The sequence below is a fragment of the Dermochelys coriacea genome, chromosome 1 (genome assembly GCF_009764565.3).
Source record: "Dermochelys coriacea isolate rDerCor1 chromosome 1, rDerCor1.pri.v4, whole genome shotgun sequence".
Lineage (NCBI taxonomy): Eukaryota > Metazoa > Chordata > Testudines > Dermochelyidae > Dermochelys > Dermochelys coriacea.
In genome coordinates, this window is record NC_050068.2 from 95,213,927 (window position 1) to 95,236,027 (window position 22,101).

Sequence of the window (22,101 nt, forward strand, 5' to 3'; positions counted from 1 at the left end):
CAGCTGCCTGCAGCTCTCAGTGGCCACGATCCGCTGTTCCCACCCAATAGGAGCTCCAGGAAGTGGTACCCAGCACGTCCCTGCACGTCCCTCCTCTTAAATTCCAGGCAATATTGTATTGTAGCATACACTGTAACCTAGCCCTTCTCCTTTGTATAAGTGAACATCTTCCGAACAAAAACACGCTGTTCACTGCTGACCCTATGCCTAACAATTGAAAGCTGTGTATTGTTGCCTGTGAAGCACAGGACATAATGCAGGCATGTTCTTTCATATAAATGAAAATCACTTCACATAGAAAAAAAGGTATTTCCAGCTTTACTACTAGTTAACATTACACATAACAGTCTATGCTGGCAGCACAAAATGCACAAGGCATATACTTCAAAACATCGCACAGATCTGTTCTTATAGAATCATAGAAGATTAGGGTTGGAAGAGACCTCAGGAGGTCATCTAGTCCAAACCCCTGCTCAAAGCAGGACCTGGGTGTTCTGTTTTGTATAGGTTCTTATCCTATGCTTATCACCAGAGTATTTGAATGCCTTCCAGTAGTGCATCAGACAACATGACTAACATCTATCACTTGTTTGTTCTTCCCCTTACTGAAATACTACGTTAATTAACAAAAAGGTACCAGTATGTTGATTAAACATTTCTGAAATTAACAAAAAGTCTTTATGGGCAGGGCAGCGTAACGAACACTCTATAGTGTAGCCTCCTGGCTAGGGCAGACAGGGACTACAGTCTGGAGCTCTGAACCTCAGGGTGGGGCAGAGCAGTCTATAGCCCAATGCCTCCTGGCTAAGGCAGACAGCAAACAATACCTTCTGGAGCTCACTGCCTTTTGGCTGGGGCAAACCGCAGGTAAGGTACCTTCTGTCATAGGGTGAATAGGTCGCCACCCCAGGGGGACCCACCCTACTCCACTGGGTCCCAGCCCAGGGCTCTAACAGTGGTGGGTGGTCCTGCCAGTAGGTCAGCGGGGAGCCCATCGAAACACGCTGACTTGTCTCACAGCACTATAACCAGACTAATGTCTGGTTCCTCTGGGCTACTTCCTATTACCCTTCCTTAGCATGGGTTTGTAGTCCATGGGTCCTCTGTTTCCTTGGGGTCAACAGCAGTTCCAGCATCTCCTCACCGCAATTGGTCCCCTGCAGTAGTAGGGTGCTGCACAGCTCGGTCCCGATCCAGAGATCCGCAGTGAGGCAGACACATCTGCCTGCTTCACTGACTCTGATGCAACTGAACTAGAGGGCCCACCTCTTGTACTTTCTGTCCCACCACTCTGCTTCCAGCATGGGGAGGCAGGCCTGACCTGGCTCTGCCCACCAGGGGGTGTGGGGTTGTCCCTCTCTGTCAGGCTCAGAGGGAGGCCACTCTGCCTCACTTCAATGCTGAACGGTTACAGGTTAAGATTTTTGTTGACTTTTAAATTAATCCAGTGTGGGGGTTTTTCCATTTGAAAGTGGAAAAGGTGTTAAATTTGCTTTAATTGGATCTGAGATCTAATTTTGTGCTTTGTACTGTTTCGTTAACCTCAAAGTGAGTTGGTCACCATAGTGAGATTGCCTCTCTCTTAAACCATATATATATGTTTCCTATCAAAGCCTAAAGAAAAGAGAAGAAACTGTTTAACTTTCAAATGGCATAATAATTTATTCTCAACAATGGCCTTCAAAGTGCAGAGACCCAGTAGAAGGCTGAAAATGAATTAAATGCATGGCAGTTTGAAAGACATTAACTTTCCTATATCATCTCATAAGCCTGGCTTCGCATTTGGACTAAAATGCAATTTAAGCTTGTAGAGTTAGTTGCGGTTATTGAACATTTAGATTGTGCTAGTATCTAAAGGCCAGAACCCAGTTGGGCTATACTGTGCTACTCCGCCCCAAATTCCTCTCCCCAATACCCCTCCTCCTCCATGCCCTATCTTTCCTCTCCCAGGAAACATTCACATGTACAAGTTTTCCTACCAAATATTTTTATTGCATTGCCCCCCAAATAAAACTGCCATCTATGACTCTCAAACTGTACCAACTTGCATCCACTCACTCCAAAACTGTCTTAAGTGGGGCTTTGTAATTAACTTATCCTTAATTATGTTAAGGTGGGTGAGTTCACAGACATCAGTCTCAAGGAGGTCAGTGATTCATCAAATCATTAGTACCTCTCAGTTTAATAGTACAAGGCAGCAGAAGGATATTGTTTTGGGGGGTGGCTGTAACTAGGGACCACTGCATGCAAATGACCCCAAATTTCAATCACTAACACTGCCCTGAGCTCATATAAGGTGCACCAAATTTCAAAGCAATATGTATAGCCATTCAAATTTTAATGCACTTACAAGAGTCAAGCTTTAATATAAAATGATGGGAATGGAAACCTAGCTGTTTTTCTAGGCACATATACACTGTAAAAAATGTACATTTTCTTAAATACTGCTCTCAGTTTCAGTTCTTCCAAAATGTAGTGGGTGCCTGCACTATTTTGGATAAAATTCGACAAGATGAAACCATTTTGACCCACATCACATCAATAAAAAGAAAAGGAGTACTTGTGGCACCTTAGACACTAACAAATTTATTAGAGCATAAGCTTTCGTGAGCTACAGCTCACTTCATCGGATGCATTTGGTGGAAAAAACAGAGGAGAGATTTATATACACACACACAGAGAACATGAAACAATGGGTTTATCATACACACTGTAAGGAGAGTGATCACTTAAGATAAGCCATCACCAACAGCAGGGAAGGAGGAAAACCTTTCATGGTGACAAGCAGGTAGGCTAATTCCAGCAGTTAACAAGAATATCAGAGGAACAGTGGGGGGTGGGGTGGGAGGGAGAAATACCATGGGGAAATAGTTTTACTTTGTGTAATGACTCATCCATTCCCAGTCTCTATTCAAGCCTAAGTTAATTGTATCCAGTTTGCAAATTAATTCCAATTCAGCAGTCTCTCATTGGAGTCTGTTTTTGAAGCTTTTTTGTTGAAGTATAGCCACTCTTAGGTCTGTGATCGAGTGACCAGAGAGATTGAAGTGTTCTCCAACTGGTTTTTGAATGTTATAATTCTTGACGTCTGATTTGTGTCCATTCATTCTTTTACGTAGAGACTGTCCAGTTTGGCCAATGTACATGGCAGAGGGGCATTGCTGGCACATGATGGCATATATCACATTGGTAGATGCGCAGGTGAACGAGCCTCTGATAGTGTGGCTGATGTGATTAGGCCCTATGATGGTATCCCCTGAATAGATATGTGGACAGAGTTGGCAACGGGCTTTGTTGCAAGGATAGGTTCCTGGGTTAGTGGTTCTGTTGTGTGGTGTGTGGTTGCTGGTGAGTATTTGCTTCAGATTGGGGGGCTGTCTGTAAGCAAGGACTGGTCTGTCTCCCAAGATCTGAGAGAGCGATGGCTCGTCCTTCAGGATAGGTTGTAGATCCTTGATGATGCGTTGGAGAGGTTTTAGTTGGGGGCTGAAGGTGATGGCTAGTGGCGTTCTGTTGTTTTCTTTGTTGGGCCTGTCCTGTAGTAGGTGACTTCTGGGTACTCTTCTGGCTCTGTCAATCTGTTTCTTCACTTCAGCAGGTGGGTATTGTAGTTGTAGGAATGCATGATAGAGATCTTCTAGGTGTTTGTCTCTGTCCAACTATACTCTTAGCCCAGCGGAAGAATCTGTCCTATCTCGGGGCCGCTCCTTTTGCCCCTCCACTCCCACGAACATGATACAGTTCTGTGGTGACCTAGAATCCTATTTTCGACGTCTCAGACTCAAGGAATATTTCCAACACACCTCTGACCAACATATTAACCCACAGAGACCTTCCTGCCAACACTACAAAAAGAAGGATTCTGGGTGGACTCCTCCTGAAGGTCGAAACAGCAGCCTGGATTTCTACATAGAGTGCTTCCGCCGACGTGCACGAGCTGAAATTGTGGAAAAGCAGCATCGCTTACCCCATAACCTCAGCCATGCAGAACACAGTGCCATCCACAGCCTCAGAAACAACTCTGACATCATAATCAAAAAGGCTGACAAAGGAGGTGCTGTCGTCATCATGAATAGGTCGGAGTATGAACAAGAGGCTACTAGGCAGCTCTCCAACACCACTTTTTACAAGCCATTACCCTCTGATCCCACTGAGAGTTACCAAAAGAAACTACAGCATTTGCTCAAGAAACTCCCTGAAAAAGCACAAGAACAAATCCGCACAGACACACCCCTGGAGCCCCGACCTGGGGTATTCTATCTGCTACCCAAGATCCATAAACCTGGAAATCCTGGACGCCCCATCATCTCAGGCATTGGCACCCTGACAGCAGGATTGTCTGGCTATGTAGACTCCCTCCTCAGGCCCTTCATTACCAGCACTCCCAGCTGTCTTCGAGACACCACCGATTTCCTGAGGAAACTACAGTCCATTGGTGATCTTCCTAAAAACACCATCCTAGCCACTATGGATGTAGAAGCCCTCTACACCAACATTCCACACAAAGATGGACTACAAGCCGTCAGGAACAGTATCCCCGATACTGTCACGGCTAACCTGGTGGCAGAACTTTGTGACTTTGTCCTGACCCATAACTATTTCACATTTGGTGACAATGTATACCTTCAAATCAGCGGCACTGCGATGGGTACCCGCATGGCCCCACAGTATGCCAACATTTTTATGGCTGACTTAGAACAACGCTTCCTCAGCTCTCGTTCCCTAATGCCCCTACTCTACTTGCGCTACATTGATGACATCTTCATCATCTGGACCGATGGAAAAGAAGCTCTTGAGGAATTCCACCATGATTTCAACAATTTCCATCCCACCATCAACCTCAGCCTGGACCAGTCCACACAAGAGATCCACTTCCTGGACACTACGGTGCTAATAAGCGATGGTCACATAAACACCACCCTATATCGGAAACCTACTGACCGCTATTCCTACCTACATGCCTCTAGCTTTCATCCAGATCATACCACTCGATCCATTGTCTACAGCCAAGCGCTACGATATAACCGCATTTGCTCCAACCCCTCAGACAGAGACAAACACCTACAAGATCTCTATCATGCATTCCTACAACTACAATACCCACCTGCTGAAGTGAAGAAACAGATTGACAGAGCCAGAAGAGTACCCAGAAGTCACCTACTACAGGACAGGCCCAACAAAGAAAACAACAGAACGCCACTAGCCATCACCTTCAGCCCCCAACTAAAACCTCTCCAACGCATCATCAAGGATCTACAACCTATCCTGAAGGACGAGCCATCGCTCTCTCAGATCTTGGGAGACAGACCAGTCCTTGCTTACAGACAGCCTCCCAATCTGAAGCAAATACTCACCAGCAACCACACACCACACAACAGAACCACTAACCCAGGAACCTATCCTTGCAACAAAGCCCGTTGCCAACTCTGTCCACATATCTATTCAGGGGATACCATCATAGGGCCTAATCACATCAGCCACACTATCAGAGGCTCGTTCACCTGCGCATCTACCAATGTGATATATGCCATCATGTGCCAGCAATGCCCCTCTGCCATGTACATTGGCCAAACTGGACAGTCTCTACGTAAAAGAATGAATGGACACAAATCAGACGTCAAGAATTATAACGTTCAAAAACCAGTTGGAGAACACTTCAATCTCTCTGGTCACTCGATCACAGACCTAAGAGTGGCGATACTTCAACAAAAAAGCTTCAAAAACAGACTCCAATGAGAGACTGCTGAATTGGAATTAATTTGCAAACTGGATACAATTAACTTAGGCTTGAATAGAGACTGGGAATGGATGAGTCATTACACAAAGTAAAACTATTTCCCCATGGTATTTCTCCCTCCCACCCCACCCCCCACTGTTCCTCTGATATTCTTGTTAACTGCTGGAATTAGCCTACCTGCTTGTCACCATGAAAGGTTTTCCTCCTTCCCTGCTGTTGGTGATGGCTTATCTTAAGTGATCACTCTCCTTACAGTGTGTATGATAAACCCATTGTTTCATGTTCTCTGTGTGTGTGTATATAAATCTCTCCTCTGTTTTTTCCACCAAATGCATCCGATGAAGTGAGCTGTAGCTCACGAAAGCTTATGCTCTAATAAATTTGTTAGTCTCTAAGGTGCCACAAGTACTCCTTTTCTTTTTGCGAATACAGACTAACACGGCTGCTACTCTGAAACCTGTGATCACATCAATAGTTTGATCTCTAACTCTGCATGCAACCCCCACCCCATAAAAAACCCTGAAACTTTTTGAAAAATGACTATTTTGCTGGGCTTATATCGCCACAATCGTTAGCTCAAATGGCCCCAGATCTGGGTCACTAAACCTACTCTGTACCTTTGTGAGGCACACCAACTTTCAAAGTCCAACTGGGTACGTTAATTTTAGAGGATTTAGAAAGGTCAACCTTTCAAGAGAAGTCATAATATAACCTTAACACGCTGGTGGTGCTGCCACACCACTTATGATAGTACTGAAACTACTAACAATGGGTTGGGAGGGGCTGGCAGAGAAACCACTGCAATAACCCTATGACATACAAGATCTTATCTAAGGGAATTTTAAGGGGCCTGGAACCACTGGTTTGATGACTGCTTCATTGTTGAAAAGCATCTGGAGGGGGGCCTTGAATCTGGCCTCAATCTTACAGCTGATGTTAATTACCAGTCCCAAGTTGGAACATACTAACAGAGATCATAGAGACAGGCAGTCACAAATATCACAGTAGAAAAAGAGACACTAGATGTGCAAAATCATATTGAGGATAATTCAGATCTGACAGTTGTATTAAGACTTCCCAGATCAAAGCTGCAAAATACCTTTTCAATTAAAAGTGGAAGGTCAGAATTAGTGAACAATATAGTTTGTAAAAGCCCCTGAATACTTCACTGTGGCTCTACCCCTCAGAACCCTGCTGGCCTCTCAACACTCAAAGATTTCTAATTGCTTTGTAGAAATGACTGTAACAAGGCCTTGCACCTCCTGTATCATTCAGCCTTCCTACTGGCCCATGATTGCCCTCACTAGCTATATGGCTGTACTCTTTGGGATAAGAGGTAACAATCTCTGTTACCTGTGATCACTGGACAAATTCTGCTCTCCTAATTCTATGTAGGCCTCTAGAAGCCACGAGACTGCTGTGGGTCTATTACATGAGAAGAGGGGACCATCTGAAAAGGCCATGGATAAGGCCCAGACTGTGAGAATGTTGTAGAGCTCAAATCTCCTTCTTCTTGGCTGTGAAGGGAATTATGAGGTGCGGGAAGGAAAGGATTGGTTTGATGCACAAATGTGAGATGGAAGTATATCTAATTAACCCATGACTGTGTGGATCCACTGACAATTCCCTTCCCAAGAGCACTATGGCAGGTATGAGATTGCAGTAGTGGCCACGGATTGGTTCTACTGCTGCTCCACAAGCAATGAGGAAAGATCAGCTTGCACAACTTCGGCTACTAGTGCTTGGCATAAACGTGAGGCCTTGCCTCTGGCATTCAGTTAATCTTCCATGAATTCTGTCCTTGCCTACCTTGATGTCAGAATTCAGTTTATCTTTGAAATGCCTGTTACATAATGGATCCAGCTAACAAGATACACAGCGTAAATCAGATGTCTTCAATAGAAGAAGATATGTATTGTCAAGATGCAGAATTACATAGAGAAAATCATAAAAGAAAAGGATAGATACAAAATTCAATAAGGATGAAATTCAAAAAGGACAAATACAAAGTACTCCAGTTAGGAAGGAACAATCAGTTGCACACATACGAAATAGGAAATAGCTGCCTCAGAAGGAGTACTGTGGAAAGGAATCTGGGGATCATAGTGGACCACAAGCTAAATATGAGTCAACTGTATAGCACTGTTGCAAAAAAAGTGAACATCATTCTAGGATGATTAACAGAAGTGTTGTAAGCAAACTTGAAAAGTCATTCTTCCACTCTACTCCGAGCTGATTAGGCCTCAGCTGGAGTATTGTGTCCAGTTCTAGGTGCCACATTTCAGGAAAGATGTGGACAAATTAGAGAAAGTCAGAGAAGAGCAACAAAAAAAATTAAAGATCTAGAAAATGTCCTATGAGGGAAGATTGAAACAATTGGGTTTGTTTAGTTTGGAGAAGAGAAGACTGAGAGGGGACATGAGAACAGTGTTCAAGTTCAGAAAAGTTTGTGACAAGGAGGAGGGAGAAAAATTGTTCTTCTTAATCTCTGAGGATAGGACAAGAAGCAATGGGCTTAAACTACAGCAAGGGAGGTTTAGGTTGGACATTAGGAAAAAATTTCTAACTGTCAGGTGGTTAAGCACTGGAATAAATTGCCTAGGATTGATAGTGTAATCTCCATCACTGGAGATTTTTAAGAGCAGATTAGACAAACACCTGTCAGGGATGGTCTAGATCAGTGGTTCTCAAACTAGGGCTGCTGCTTGTTCAGGGAAAGCCCCTGGCAGGCCAGGCCAGTTTGTTTACCTGCCACATCTGCAGGTTCGGCCGATTGCAGCTCCCACTGGATGCGGGAAGCAGCACGGGCCAAGGGATGTGGTGGCCACCCTTCCTGCAGCCCCCATTGGCCTGGAGCAGCAAACCGTGGCCAGTGGGAGCCGCGATCGGCTGAACCTGCAGACGCGGAAGGTAAACAAACTGGCCCGGCCCACCAGGGGCTTTCCCTGAACAAGCGGCAGCCCTAGTTTGAGAACCACAGGTCTACATAATACTAAGTCCTGCCATGAGTGCAGACGACTGGACTAGATGATCTCTTGAGGTCCCTTCCAGTTCTATGTTTCTATGAAAACATACTTGCCTAGACAAATATTATCCAAAGCTTCACTCGGCACTGTAGACAGTAGCTAAAATTTTAAAAGTCACCTATGTTATTTAGGGTCCTGACATTTAAGCACTTTTGAAAATGTTACCTTAAGAGCTTACATTGCAAAGTATTGTATAAAGTATCTGAATATCTTGCCTCGCAGGGAATCTTTTTCCTATCAAATTAGTGTCTGTCCCTACTTGCCTCAGCCTGCCAATTTAAGATTTGATCACATGTTCTCCAAAGAATATGCGTATACTCAAAGAGACCATGCAGATGTAGTCTTTTTCGTCTTTTCCTTTAATGTGGAGATGAGGGCTTTATCCAGGTCAATACTTAATTGTGGGATGGCATAATTATTAAGTCAATGCACAATAACATAATTATTACATCCTAGTAAGCAACTTGCTACATTAGCTTTCATTCCTACCATTACTAACATAGTTCTTTCCTCATGTGGGCTTATGTTAAATTCTTATATCTTCTATATTGTCTTGTTTGTATAGATAGTTGGGTGCATTTATTAAAACTTTTTTTCCCTTCCAGCTAATGTTTGATCCATACAATATGTTATTCTAAATGTTTTGTTGAAGTCTCAGTAGCCCCATTGACTCCATTCGACACCTTCTGAAAGTGCTTTGTGATCATACAAGTGAAGAAAACCCCAGTGGAGGCAGTCTGCTATTCCTTTTCATCAAACAACTTTGGGAAATCTACCTTCTGGCCTCTCAGAGTTTGTGTTTAGGGAGTTCATTGCAAGCCTTGGAGATTTATAAAGAGAGTGCATGAAGTGAGGGACCTGAACTCAAATGTAAAACCAGAGGGTAATGGTGGTGAATTCCACTGACAATGTTTTAAGGGAAGTCTTCAGCGAATCACTTTAATGTAATTTCCCAGAATAAGTATCTTGGTGGTGGTGTAAAGTGGATAACCAGTGACAGAAAACCTGGACTAACTTGCCTCCTCCCAGTGTCCTCCTGAGCTCATGTGTAACAGAGATGCCAGAGATGGCTGCTGAAGGTTCCACGGGCCCATTGTCCAATAAACATAAAATCCTGAAATCAAGACTTTGAACAGGCTAAGGCTCAAGGCTGGGTAAAAAACTGAGAAGCAGGTAACACTCAGGTATCAAAAGAAAGAATAGGTAAACAAACCCACTGCTAACATGGTATCCCAGACACTGCAATCTGTACAATGTTGCAGTCAGCGGGCTGTTTGAAAAACACTGGTCCAAATGCCAACACAGTGCTTCAGAATAGCATTAAATTATTGACATTAGCAACATCTTGTGTGTCTTATTCAGGCTAGTAGTACTGTTTAAAGGGACTTCTGTATGTGAAAAGCTTGTAGGATCAGGCCCCAATATGTTTCAGTTCAAAGCTTTGAAGAATTTTTGAAAGCTGAAAGTAAATTATAAGATACCATGGAGGTCAGATACCAGAGTGATGAGTGAAGAACTTCAATAGAATAGAACAGAAGATTTCATTATTTGCCTTTTCCAATATTGCTGTAGTTCTAGTCATATCATTAGATTAATGGTTTCTTGTTTAGTACACAAGATTTGGGACATTGGCTGTTCACTATTGAGAGTTTGGCAAGTGGCAGGGATTGCTAGGTTTAAATAATGGAACAATTTTCATTTCAGTTCTCTCAAATGCATATTTAGAATTTAGAGTTATGGATTTAAAGTTTCTTTTTAACATCTACGGGGAATACTTTCCATTTTTCATTGCTCTTAAATGAACCTATTTCCAATTTAAATAACTGACTCTTTCTATTAAACATGCAAATGGCAACAACATTTACTTGAGAAAATTTCGCTAAAGGTAATACCGACATGAAGGCAATACCATCATGAAGGCAAGAAACATGCCATTGGCATTTTATTAATTTTGTTCTGTATATACCTTTTTATTTTCTCTGCAGAATTTTTCCGAGAACTTTTGGAGAACGCAGAAAAATCCTTAAATGATATGTTTGTACGAACGTATGGAATGCTGTACATGCAGAATTCAGAAGTGTTCCAGGACCTCTTCACAGAACTGAAACGCTACTATACAGGCGGCAATGTAAACTTGGAGGAGATGCTGAATGATTTCTGGGCTCGGCTATTGGAGCGAATGTTCCAGCTCATAAACCCCCAATACCATTTCACTGAGGACTATCTGGAGTGTGTAAGCAAATACACAGACCAGCTGAAACCATTTGGAGATGTACCCAGGAAACTGAAGGTTCAAGTGACTAGAGCTTTCATTGCTGCACGGACTTTTGTTCAGGGGCTGACTGTAGGCAGAGAGGTTGCAAACAGAGTATCCAAGGTAACCTAAATGAAGCTTTTTATGTTTGCACTTGTGTTTGTGGGTTTTTTTACTTAAAACATGAATTCTGAATATGTACCTATATCTTGTTTATAAGCTTTTGAAGTTTGTCAAGGTGAGTAACTCTTGTCATTTTCCTCCTTTGGAGTCTACTGAAGTGACAGCAATACTGGAAAGGGTTGCCTTTTATTTAGAATGCAATGAAGGTCAATATTTATTAGCTATAGCAAGATGTAGCAGTTGCCATTAGTAGTGCAAAAACTATCATCAGTTGACATTTCAGACCAGGGATTTAAGTGTAATTAATATGTATGATGCTGCTGTTCATTAGGGCAGTGCAGCTGGCCTGGAATTGTGAAGGTGGCAACCCTCATCAGGACTGCAGCTGAGTGACAAGTTTTTAGGAATACTGGCATCTTCTCTAACACATGGGCAAAGTAGATTAGTTATATTTGGATGAGAAAAAGTCCCACTAGTAATATCTAGGGAGCTTGATCTATTTCAAAGAACAGTTGGAATTATATTTATTTGTTTTAGTTATTTATTTATATAAATATTTATTATGATGCTAGCTTCTGAGGGCCTCACATAATTAAACTACATAATAAAAAATATACACAAAATATAATCCATCCAGGTCAGTCAGATAAATCCCACAGTTGTATTTGGGTGCCAGAGATCTGCCAGAATAATGAGCTGTCTCCTACACAGCACTTGGAATACAGCTAAAGGGATTTTTCTATATTACTGTGAAAACCAAGTTAGGGGGCCAAGTTGTTCCCTGACCTGGTTATATCATGTTTTCAATCGGTCATGTTGTCGGGACCTTAATTGTGTTTTATAAGTCTGTTAAAGCCTTGAACAAATTATAAGGGACTTCTCTAGTTTGGTTGCAAATTGTAGGACCATATTTTGGCTCTGAGAAACCATCAAAAAAGCAAGTTCCAAAAGTGAGCGCCATCTTGTTCTTAAGGCATAATTAGTAATTTCCTAATGGTCTCTTCTGTGGTGCTCATTACTATAATGCTAGGTGCTTTCACACATCATTTAATTAATCTTCATAGCAATCTTCTGAAATGAGGGGGGTGATATTATCCCTATTGTAGAGGTGGGAGCTGAGGCACAAAGATATTAAGATCAAAAGTTTCCTCTAATTTTGGATGCCCAATTTGAGCACTGTCCATCCTATGCACTGAATGAAGACTGCCTAAAAAATAAAATATGGCCATGTAATTAAAGACCCTATCATAATGCTACATAAAAGGGAGTTAAATTAATTCAAGCATTTCCTAACTTTTGAGTCCTTGACTTTGCAACATTAATGTTTCCTTAACATAGTTTTTGTGTGTTTTATATAATTACACATGCCTGAGCACACACACATGCATACATTACTATTCATTAATGCAGTTGAATGAGTGTGTATGTGTGCATGCAGTGTAATTGTAGCTGTGTTTGTCCCAGGATATTAGAGAGACAAAGGGGAGTGAGATAATATATTTTATTGGACCATTTTCTGTTGGTGGTAGAGATCCTTTCCCAGACTTATGGAAGGGCTCTGTGTGGCTCAAAAGCTTGTCTCTCTCTCTCTCACCAACAAAAGTTGGTCCAGTAAAAGATATTTGTGCATTTCTGTATACATTTACATCACATGAAGTCTAACTATATGTATATGCTCATTCTATGAATATTATATATGAATGAGTGTGCACATATATTTTAAATTTAGATTCTTTAATTATTTCCCCATTATGTTTTATTCTTACTACTGGGCAACATGAAATTTTGGTCTTCTAATGGAATTATCTGACTGGATGATAATAATTATAACAATAATGAAGAATAATAGACTTAAGTACTTGAACAAATCTTCATATTGCAAAGAGTGTCATTTCCATTTCTAGACACTTCTACTTTTTTTCTTAAAGTCCACTTCAACACAAATTGGAAAGCAGATTACAAAGAATTATTATCAAGGAGAAATTAGGAGCATTTTAGTAAAGATTTTGTTTCAGATGTCTCATTAAAATGTAAAAGAATTAATATTTTTCTGAAACTTGATTATGCTCAAAAAGTATGGTTCAGTGTAGTATTAAAACCTCCTAGATAGAGACTGTCACAGTTTCATGGCAATTGCATCTGTATTCCCACTCCGTGGCACACACCAAGAGCACCCACTTTAGATTCCTGGCCCCCAGCTGTCACCTCCCTGGGGTGAAGACCTGGGACTCCCGCCCTCTCTCCAGGCTGGGGTTTTAAGGCTGAACAGCACAATGGATTACAGTCTGATATCCCCAGCAAGTCAAACTGTGTAAACAGGCTGCTGCCTGCACTTTGCCTTCCCTGAAAAGCCTATGACCAGTGTATTGCCCACAATTATAAATTACCACACAGCTCCTTCTAAGCAAACACATTTATTCTTAAGCTAAAAGCATTACAGAGAAAACGTATTTAAAAAAAGGGTCCTACATGCATGCTAAAAAACTTACCAGAGGTGACCCATCAGTCTTATGGGGCTCTAGAAGTTCAATTCCTTCCAAACCTTCAGCAAGAATTGGTCCCTCTTTTAGACAGAGGTTCCTGTCCATTTTCTGGATCAAAAAGCAGGCCCTGGGTCAGTTTAAACTCAGGTTATTTATCAAAAAGTCCTTTCTTTGTCTGCTGCTCTCTCATGAATCCGGTTTGAACTAATATATATGAGCGTTTCCAGGTGGTGGGTGGGACAGACTGACAATTTCCTGCAATATCCTGAATGAACTTTACTGACTTAGGTTTCATGTCTTTGTAGTTCATTGTATTAAAAATATGATTGTGTATGTGTTACTGTGGAACTCTATGCAACTCCTTTAAGAGGAGGGGGAAGCTAACATATTTCCTCCTGTTATCAGATCTTTGAAACCACCCTCCTGGAGAGGTGTGCATATACTAGTGCAAACCAGATTCTCCATGGACCAACAAGCAAATAAGGGATTTTTGGATTAATAGCCTGCTTTTACACAGGCTCATGGCCTTCTGCCTGATGCAGCAAACAGACAGGATTCCTGGTCCATGTAGGGCCCCAGTCCTTAGGGAAGGCTTGGAAGGACTGGAGTCTACTGAGTCCCCATAAGACTGGGGACATGCTCTGAGCTGAAGCTGTGATGAACTTGAAAGAACAAGTAACCCTTGGGTGGGATATTGAAGGACTGTTCCAGCCAGAGCCCATGTTAGGGTTGGGCTAATCTCTGGTATACTTATTAGCCTGGGCATGTCACACTGTTTACCATCTGTGGGGAGTTACACTGTTTACCGTCACACTGTTTACCGTGTGCTTGGGCAGCCTGTCTCTGCAGGGAATAACATAGAGAAGGCAGGAAACTGTGCAGCCTGAAAATACTCCGATCACAAGGGAGTGACATGCAAGTCTCCACCCAAGAAAAGCAACGTCTGGGGAGCTGAAAGCCTGAGTCTGGGTGCCCTTGCTGGACCACTGAAGAGAAATTCAGTTGCCCTGAACTGTAACAGAGGTAATTCTTTGGAAGTGTTACAACCTGAGTGAATTTGCCTTATCATCCCCATACTGTTTTTAGTTCCTGAAGGAGCCATGGTTTCCCTCCCTGATGGAATTATATGCAATCCCTGGCCCACAGTGACACATAAACTTAATACAGTAAGATATCTGAAAGATATTGCAGGAAATTGCCCTATCTGTCAAAGATACATTCCAAAACGTGGTAAAAAAGTAAATTTCTTTTGTTTGCTCAGTCATTTAATTAAAGGCATATTTTGCAATGTGCACACTAGTGGACAGATGCAAAGAAATCTGAATGACCTACAAACTGCAGAAATGCCACTGACCCACATCAACAGGTGGGGGATCTTGTTGGGGCCAGTGGTGAAAGGGGGACAGTCCCAGCAGCAAGGAAGGGAGACACTCACCAAGTGATAATAGGTAGCTCCTCCCCTTGGGAGTCTCTAGCATCTGTTGGCCAGCTGGGGAAAAGGAGTGTTCATTGGCCAGCATTCCCCAAATCCCAGAATTTAACTCTGTGTGTGGCTCCATTCCAGCAGTGCACCCTACCCACCAGAACTGGGAATGGGAAACCTGTACTGGCAGATGCTGCAGGTCTAACCAATCATCTGTTTAGGGGGTCAGGAAGGAATTTTTCTCCCATGAGCCAATTGGCAGAGGAGCAGGAATTTTGTGCCTTCTTCGCAGCACCTTTGAGCCACAATGGTTCAGTAGGAATGCACTTAATACCTAACTGGGGAGGAGTTGTTTATTCATAGATTCATAGATACTAAGGTCAGAAGGGACCATTCTGATCATCTAGTCCGACCTCCTGCATAGCGCAGGCACAGAATCTCACCCACCCACTCCTATGAAAAACCTCACCCATGTCTGAGCTATTGAAGTCCTTAAATCATGGTTCAAAGACTTCAAGGAGCAGAGAAGCCTCCCTCAAGTCAACCATGCCCCATGCTACAGAGGAAGGCGAAAAACCTCCAGGGCCTCTCCAATCTGCCCTGGAGGAAAATCCCTTCCCGACCCCAAATATGGCGATCAGCTAAACCCTGAGCATATGGGCAAGATTCAGCAGCCACATACTACAGAAAATTTTTCCTGGGTAACTCAGATCCCATCCATCTAATATCCCATCTCAGGGGATTTGGCCTATTTACCCTGAATATTTAAAGATCAATTACTTACCAAAATCCCATTATCCCATCATACCATCTCCTCCATAAACTTATCGAGTAGAATCTTAAAACCAGATAGATCTTTTGCCCCCACTGCTTCCCTTGGAAGGCTATTCCAAAACTTCACTCCTCTGATGGTTAAAAACCTTCGTCTAATTTCAAGTCTAAACTTCCTGGTGGCCAGTTTATACTCATTTGTTCTTGGGTCCACATTGGTGCTGATCTTAAATAATTCCTCTCCCTCTCCTGTATTTATCCCTCTGATATATTTATAGAGAGCAATCATATCTCCCCTCAACCTTCTTTTAGTTAGGCTAAACAAGCCAAGCTCCTTGAGTCTCCTTTCATAAGACAAGTTTTCCATTCCTCGGATCATCCTAGTAGCCCTTCTCTGTACCTGCTCCAGTTTGAATTCATCCTTTTTAAATATGGGAGACCAGAACTGCACACAGTATTCTAGGTGAGGTCTCACCAGTGCCTTGTATAACGGTACTAAAACCGCATTAGCTTTTTTCACAGCCATATCACATTGGCAGCTCATAGTCATCCTATGATCAACCAATACTCCAAGGTCCTTCTCCTCTTCCGTTACTTCTAATTGATGCGTCCCCAACTTATAACTAAAATTCTTGTTATTAATCCCTAAATGCATAATCTTACACTTCTCACTATTAAATTTCATCCTATTACTATTACTCCAGTTTACAAGGTCATCCAGATCCTCCTGTATAATATCCCGATCCTTCTCCGAATTGGCAATACCTCCCAGCTTTGTATCATCTGCAAACTTTATTAGCACACTCCCACTTTTTGTGCCAAGGTCAGTAATAAAAAGATTAAATAAGATTGGTCCCAAAACCGATCCCTGAGGAACTCCACTGGTAACCTCCCTCCAACCTGACAGTTCGCCTTTCAGTAGCAAAGTTTGTTCATTGCAACTTGTGCACCAGTTTCTAGTGCAGTTAAGAAAATAAAATGAGCGGTTCCCAGAGGTAAAAGACCTGGGATTTTGGTGATGAATCTTGGGCTAAAGTGATAGGGTGAGACCTTGTGGCCTTTGCGGGCCAAGGTGCCCATTCAGCTGCACCGTCTCTCCACCTTGTGAGGGAGAGAGTGCTAGGACTCAGAGAGAGCTGAGTTCCAGGGGATAAGCTGAGGAGAACCACCCCATGTTATGGGCTATATGGTAAGGAGTCACTGGTATAGGAGAGTGTGGGTGATGGGTGAGTAGCGCTCCTCTCCTGTGTTAAAGTTTAATAAAGGTTGTGGCCTGCTGCTTAATTCCATGCATGCGTCTGTCCTCATTTTGCCGCTGTGTCCACATCAATTAATAGTAACACTTGGGAGCAATTTGCTGGTTTTGATTTCCAAGTTCTTCTGTTTTTTTGTCAGAACTGAATATTTTTTAAAGTAGGTGTATCTGCTGTTGGGCACAGCAAATCTTTCTTTTTGTACATCACTTACAACTTGCAGCAACCATTCCTCAAAGTGAGCACATAGCTTTATCCTCCTCCTCCCACACACACTCACAAAAGGAAAGATAGAGAAATGTATTTTTGTTGTTGTTGTGAAAGTTATCCATGTTGGGCATGAATTTAATTTTAACTGTGCTGTCACATCACAAGACACAGTGACAGAAAAGTTACATATGCTTAACCCAAAAGAGATGAGAAAAGAGAAGTGACGCTTTTTCAAAAATGTTTGTCTTGGTTGGCACAGAGTTCTTTTTTCAGTAATATCACAAGCTGAACTGACTTTGTGAATTTGTGTTTAGTGTCCCGTAACTCAGTGAAATCTCCTTTATCCAGCGCACTGCCGGAGGCTAGTATGACGACATTTAGCCTCCATCTCAAATATAATGAAACGGATTATTCCTAAAGAGAAAGTTAGTAGCAACATTTTGGGGGCCTATTACTCACATTTTCAGGCTCCTCTAGTCCATCAGGTAAAAGGGAGATGGCGGGTCTTGCTACCAGGCTGTGGTGAAACTGCCCCATCTGGTGTCACATTCTTTTTTAATGCCATCGCTTCAAGGAAAGTGTAAGATTGGTTCTGGCTGCCCCCTTGAGGAACAATTATACTGATCCTCTCCATGGGCTCATCCTCTTTTTCAATCACCAGTAAAAGTGCAAAAAGACCACAACAATAGGTGTCCCCTGCAAGACCATGGTACTCATATTTCTCGAATTACAATCAATGAAGTTATAAGTTGGGTAATGTTTGTTTCCCATTTGGGTCAATATATTCTGCCTATCTAAATTTCCCTTATTATTAGTGTAATCCTTCACTTGATACCTTGTAAAATCCTGAAGCCAGTTAGCTGCATAACAGAGCTGGTAGGAATTGTCTGTGTGTGTGTGTGTGTGTGTGTACACAACATGTGTCTTTTTCATTGAACAATTGTTATAGTTTTTGACCAATTCTACTGGACACAAACATATGTGCACAGCATCCATCTTAGTGTGTAACTCGCACTTGAACAGAATTTTCAACAGCCCATACACCATCTGACATTTTCAAATATACATAGCTTTTCTTTCTTTTTTTATTTTTAAACTAATACATTTAAAATTTAGCAAAGCATTTACTGCGCATTAAGGTATTGCACATCTCACACTGAAGGCATTGTCAGTCTTTCAGCTGACTTCAGGGGAAAGCGGTCAGGATGTTAGACCTATGAATAAGAAAAGGAGTACTTGTGGCACCTTAGAGACTAACAAATTTATTTGAGCATAAGTTTTCGTGAGCTACAGCTCACTTCATCAGATGCATGCAGTGGAAAATACAGTGCGGAGACTTTATATACACAGAGAACATGAAACAATGGGTGTTACCATACACACTGTAACGAGAGTGATCAGGTAAGGTGAGCTATAACCAGCAGGAGAGAAAAAATCCTTTTGTAGTGATAATCAAGGTGGGCCATTTCCAGCAGTTGATAAGAATGTGTGAGGAACAGTGGGGGGAGGGGGAAATAAACATGGGGAAATAGTTTTACTTTGTGTAATGACACATGCACTCCCAGTCTTTATTCAAGCCTAATGTAATGGTGTCCAGTTTGCAAATTAATTCCAATTCAGCAGTCTCTCGTTGGAGTCTGTTTTTGAAGGTTTTTTGTTGAAGAATTGCAACTTTTAGGTCTGTAATCGAGTGACCAGAGAGATTGAAGTGTTCTCCGACTGGTTTTTGAATGTTATAATTCCTGACATTTGATTTGTGTCCATTTATTCTTTTAGGTAGGGACTGTCTGGTTTCTATGAATGTAATGTGAAAAGTTGAGATTTCTCCTGTTTTAGTTATGTTCCCTGTAGCAAAGGTGATCAAATTTGTTTTCTAGTGAGAAAAGTAAATATATTTATAAATAAATGTATTCACCTGTTAGCTTCCGAAATAATTGAAGGGATTTTAGACAAGCTTTCTGTCCTAAAGTGGCAGACTATAAAGCTCTTCTGTTATGTGTCACCATTTTAAAATAGAAAAAAATCAGTATTTAGTCTTTTCATAAAAACCTGGCAAATTTCAAAGAAAATTTTTGAAGTAAATGATGTAAAAAATTTTGGGGGGTGGGGTTTAAAAAAAAAGGGGGGGAGAAAATTTATTTGCTGACAAAAATGTTAAGTGGTAGAAAATTATATCCAGTGCAAAAGGTTTTTGTTTTTGTTTTGGGGGTTTTAAAAAAAACAATAATAATAATTAGGGGAGAAAAGTATGTCCTGATCAAAATGTTAAGTGGTAGAAAATTATGTCCAGTGCAAAATGTTAAGTGGTAGAACCTAGTGACAACATTACTAATGCTCCTATCACTTGGCTTATTCCGAGTCATGTGATAAAATTCCTCAAGTTGTCAATATCCTTCTGGACTTCTCTTGCTTTATAGGTAAAAGAGAATTAACTATTTGCACCCTTTATTATTGCCCACATGTTGACAAAACTTTCTCCATGACCATAATGTTATTTTTGACCTTTTATTGTTGGATAAAACATGTTGATAATACACAAAGGCATTTTGGGGCCAAATGAACTTTAAAAATACCCTTCGGAGAATCCTTCTGACTTTTAAGGAGCTCACAAATTCCATGATTGTTTCAGAAAATGTTCTTTCAAAACAATAGTGCATGCCTGACCTACAACAATTGGAATAACTCTGGAACACATGAGATTTTTTTTTTATTAAATACAAGGGGAGCTTTTAGCCAAATGCAGCCTGATGGAAGCAGATGCAGTTCCCATTGAAAGAGGCTCAATTCAAGGATGACTTAAACGATGGTCCAGCTTCCCAGTTGGATGGAAATTATGCAGAAAGGAAATGGAAGTTGATGCAAGCAGAACAGCTAGCCAAACTTTTTCCATCTAAACACTTTTTCACACTCTGAACTCTAGGATACAGATGTGGGGACCTGCATGAAAACCTCCTAAGCTTATTTTTACCAGCTTAGGTTAAAATGTCCCTAAGGTACAAACTATTTTCCTTTTTCCCTTGGACTTTATTGCTGCTACCACCAAGCGTCTAACAAATATATATAACAGAGAAAGAGCCCGCTTGGAAACATCTTTCCCCCCAAAATCCTCGCAAGCTTTACACCCTCTTTCCTGGTGATAAAAATCCTCACCAGTTTGCATAGGTGAACACAGACCCAAACCCTTGGATCTTAAGAACAATGAAAAAGCAATCAGGTTCTTAAAAGAAGAATTTTAATAGAAGAAAAAGTAAAAGAATCACCTCTGTAAAATCAGGATGGTAAATACCTTACAGGGTAATTAGATTCAAAACATAGAGAATCCCTCTAGGCAAAACCTTAAGTTACAAAAAGACACAAAACTGGAATATTCATTCCATTCAACACAGCTATTTTACCAGCCATTTAAACAAAACAGAATCTAACACATATCTAGCTAGATTACTTACTAAGTTGTAAGACTCCATTTCTGTTCTGTTCCTGGCAAAAGCATCACACAGACAGACAGGCCCTTTGTTTCTCCCCCCATCCAGCTTTGAAAGTATCTTGTCTCCTCATTGGTCATTTTGGTCAGGTGCCAGCAAGGTTATCCTAGCTTCTTAACCCTTTACAGGTGAAAGGGTTTTTCCTCTGGCCAGGAGGATTTTAAAGGTGTTTACCCTTCCCTTTATATTTATGACACATTCGTGCATGCCTGACCTACAGCAATTGGAATAACTCTGGGACACATGAGATTTTTTTTATTAAATACAAGAGGAGCTTTTAGCCAAATGCAGCCTGATGGAAGCAGATGCAGTTCCCATTGAAAGAGGCTAAATTCAAGGATGACTTAAATGATGGTCCAACTTCCCAGTTGGATGGAAATTATGCAGAAAGGAAATGGAAGTTGGTGCAAGCAGAACAGCAGATCAAACATTTTCCATCTAAACACTTTTTCAACAGAAAATGGCATTTTGACTAAGCAGAAATTTTCTGGGAAAAAAAAATCCAGAAACGTGAAACCCCCCAAATTCCAAAAAGAGTTTGATGAAAACTATTTTTTCATTTTTGTTACTAAGTTTTTTGTCAGGATTCATTTCCTGACCAGTTCTAACAAGCGGCAAAGTAAGTATAACACACATTGTTTTGGTATTCTGTAAGCATGCAACATGGAAAGCTTTGCACTGAAGGTCCGAAGGCTTGAGCGCAGTAGAAGGAGTATTTAATGGAAGGATGTAAGATTAAGCAGCTTCCTTCCCTTACCCCAATCTCATTGCATCACTCCAAATTCTCCCTAGTGGAGGCAGTTGTAACTGCTATTGGCTTTGGAACTGAATTTGGCCTCCTGTGAGTACCAAATTGGTGCAAATTATTCTTGTTTGCATACCCTCTGGGGTACTTACTTACCATCCACTCATTTTACTTTGCTGTAGACTCTACTGACTTCAGTGGCATCACTCCTGATTTGCACTGGGGTAAGAGAATCAGGAGAATCAGCCCCATTCTGTGCTCTTTCTACATCTTTGCCATTTATACTCACATAAGGCTTGTTTTCACTACCGGCTAAATCGCCACCGCAGCGATCGATGCAGTGGTGTCGATTTAGTGGGTCTGGTGAAGAAGTGATAAGTCGATGGAAGAGCACTTTCCTGTCGACTTCAGTACTCCACCTCCCCGAGAGGCAGAAGCTATGTTGACGAGAGAGCATCTCCCGTCGACATAGCACAGCGTAGACACTGCTGGGAGTCAATCTAAGCTACATCGACTTAAGTTACATACCATACATAACTTAACTAGCGTAACTTAGATTGACTTATTTCATTAGTGTCGACCAGGCCATACTTT

General features: G+C 41.6%; 1 protein-coding gene across 2 annotated transcripts in view; it reads left to right on the forward strand.

The window, feature by feature from the left end:
- GPC6 (glypican 6) overlaps positions 1 to 22,101 on the forward strand; it is a 1,178,678-nt gene that overhangs the window by 642,786 nt on the left and 513,791 nt on the right. For both annotated transcript variants that reach the window (XM_038388012.2, XM_038388013.2), the window contains exon 3: positions 10,749 to 11,140. In XM_038388012.2, coding sequence (XP_038243940.1) covers positions 10,749 to 11,140 — 392 coding nt within the window. The remainder of the gene's footprint in view (positions 1 to 10,748; positions 11,141 to 22,101) is intronic.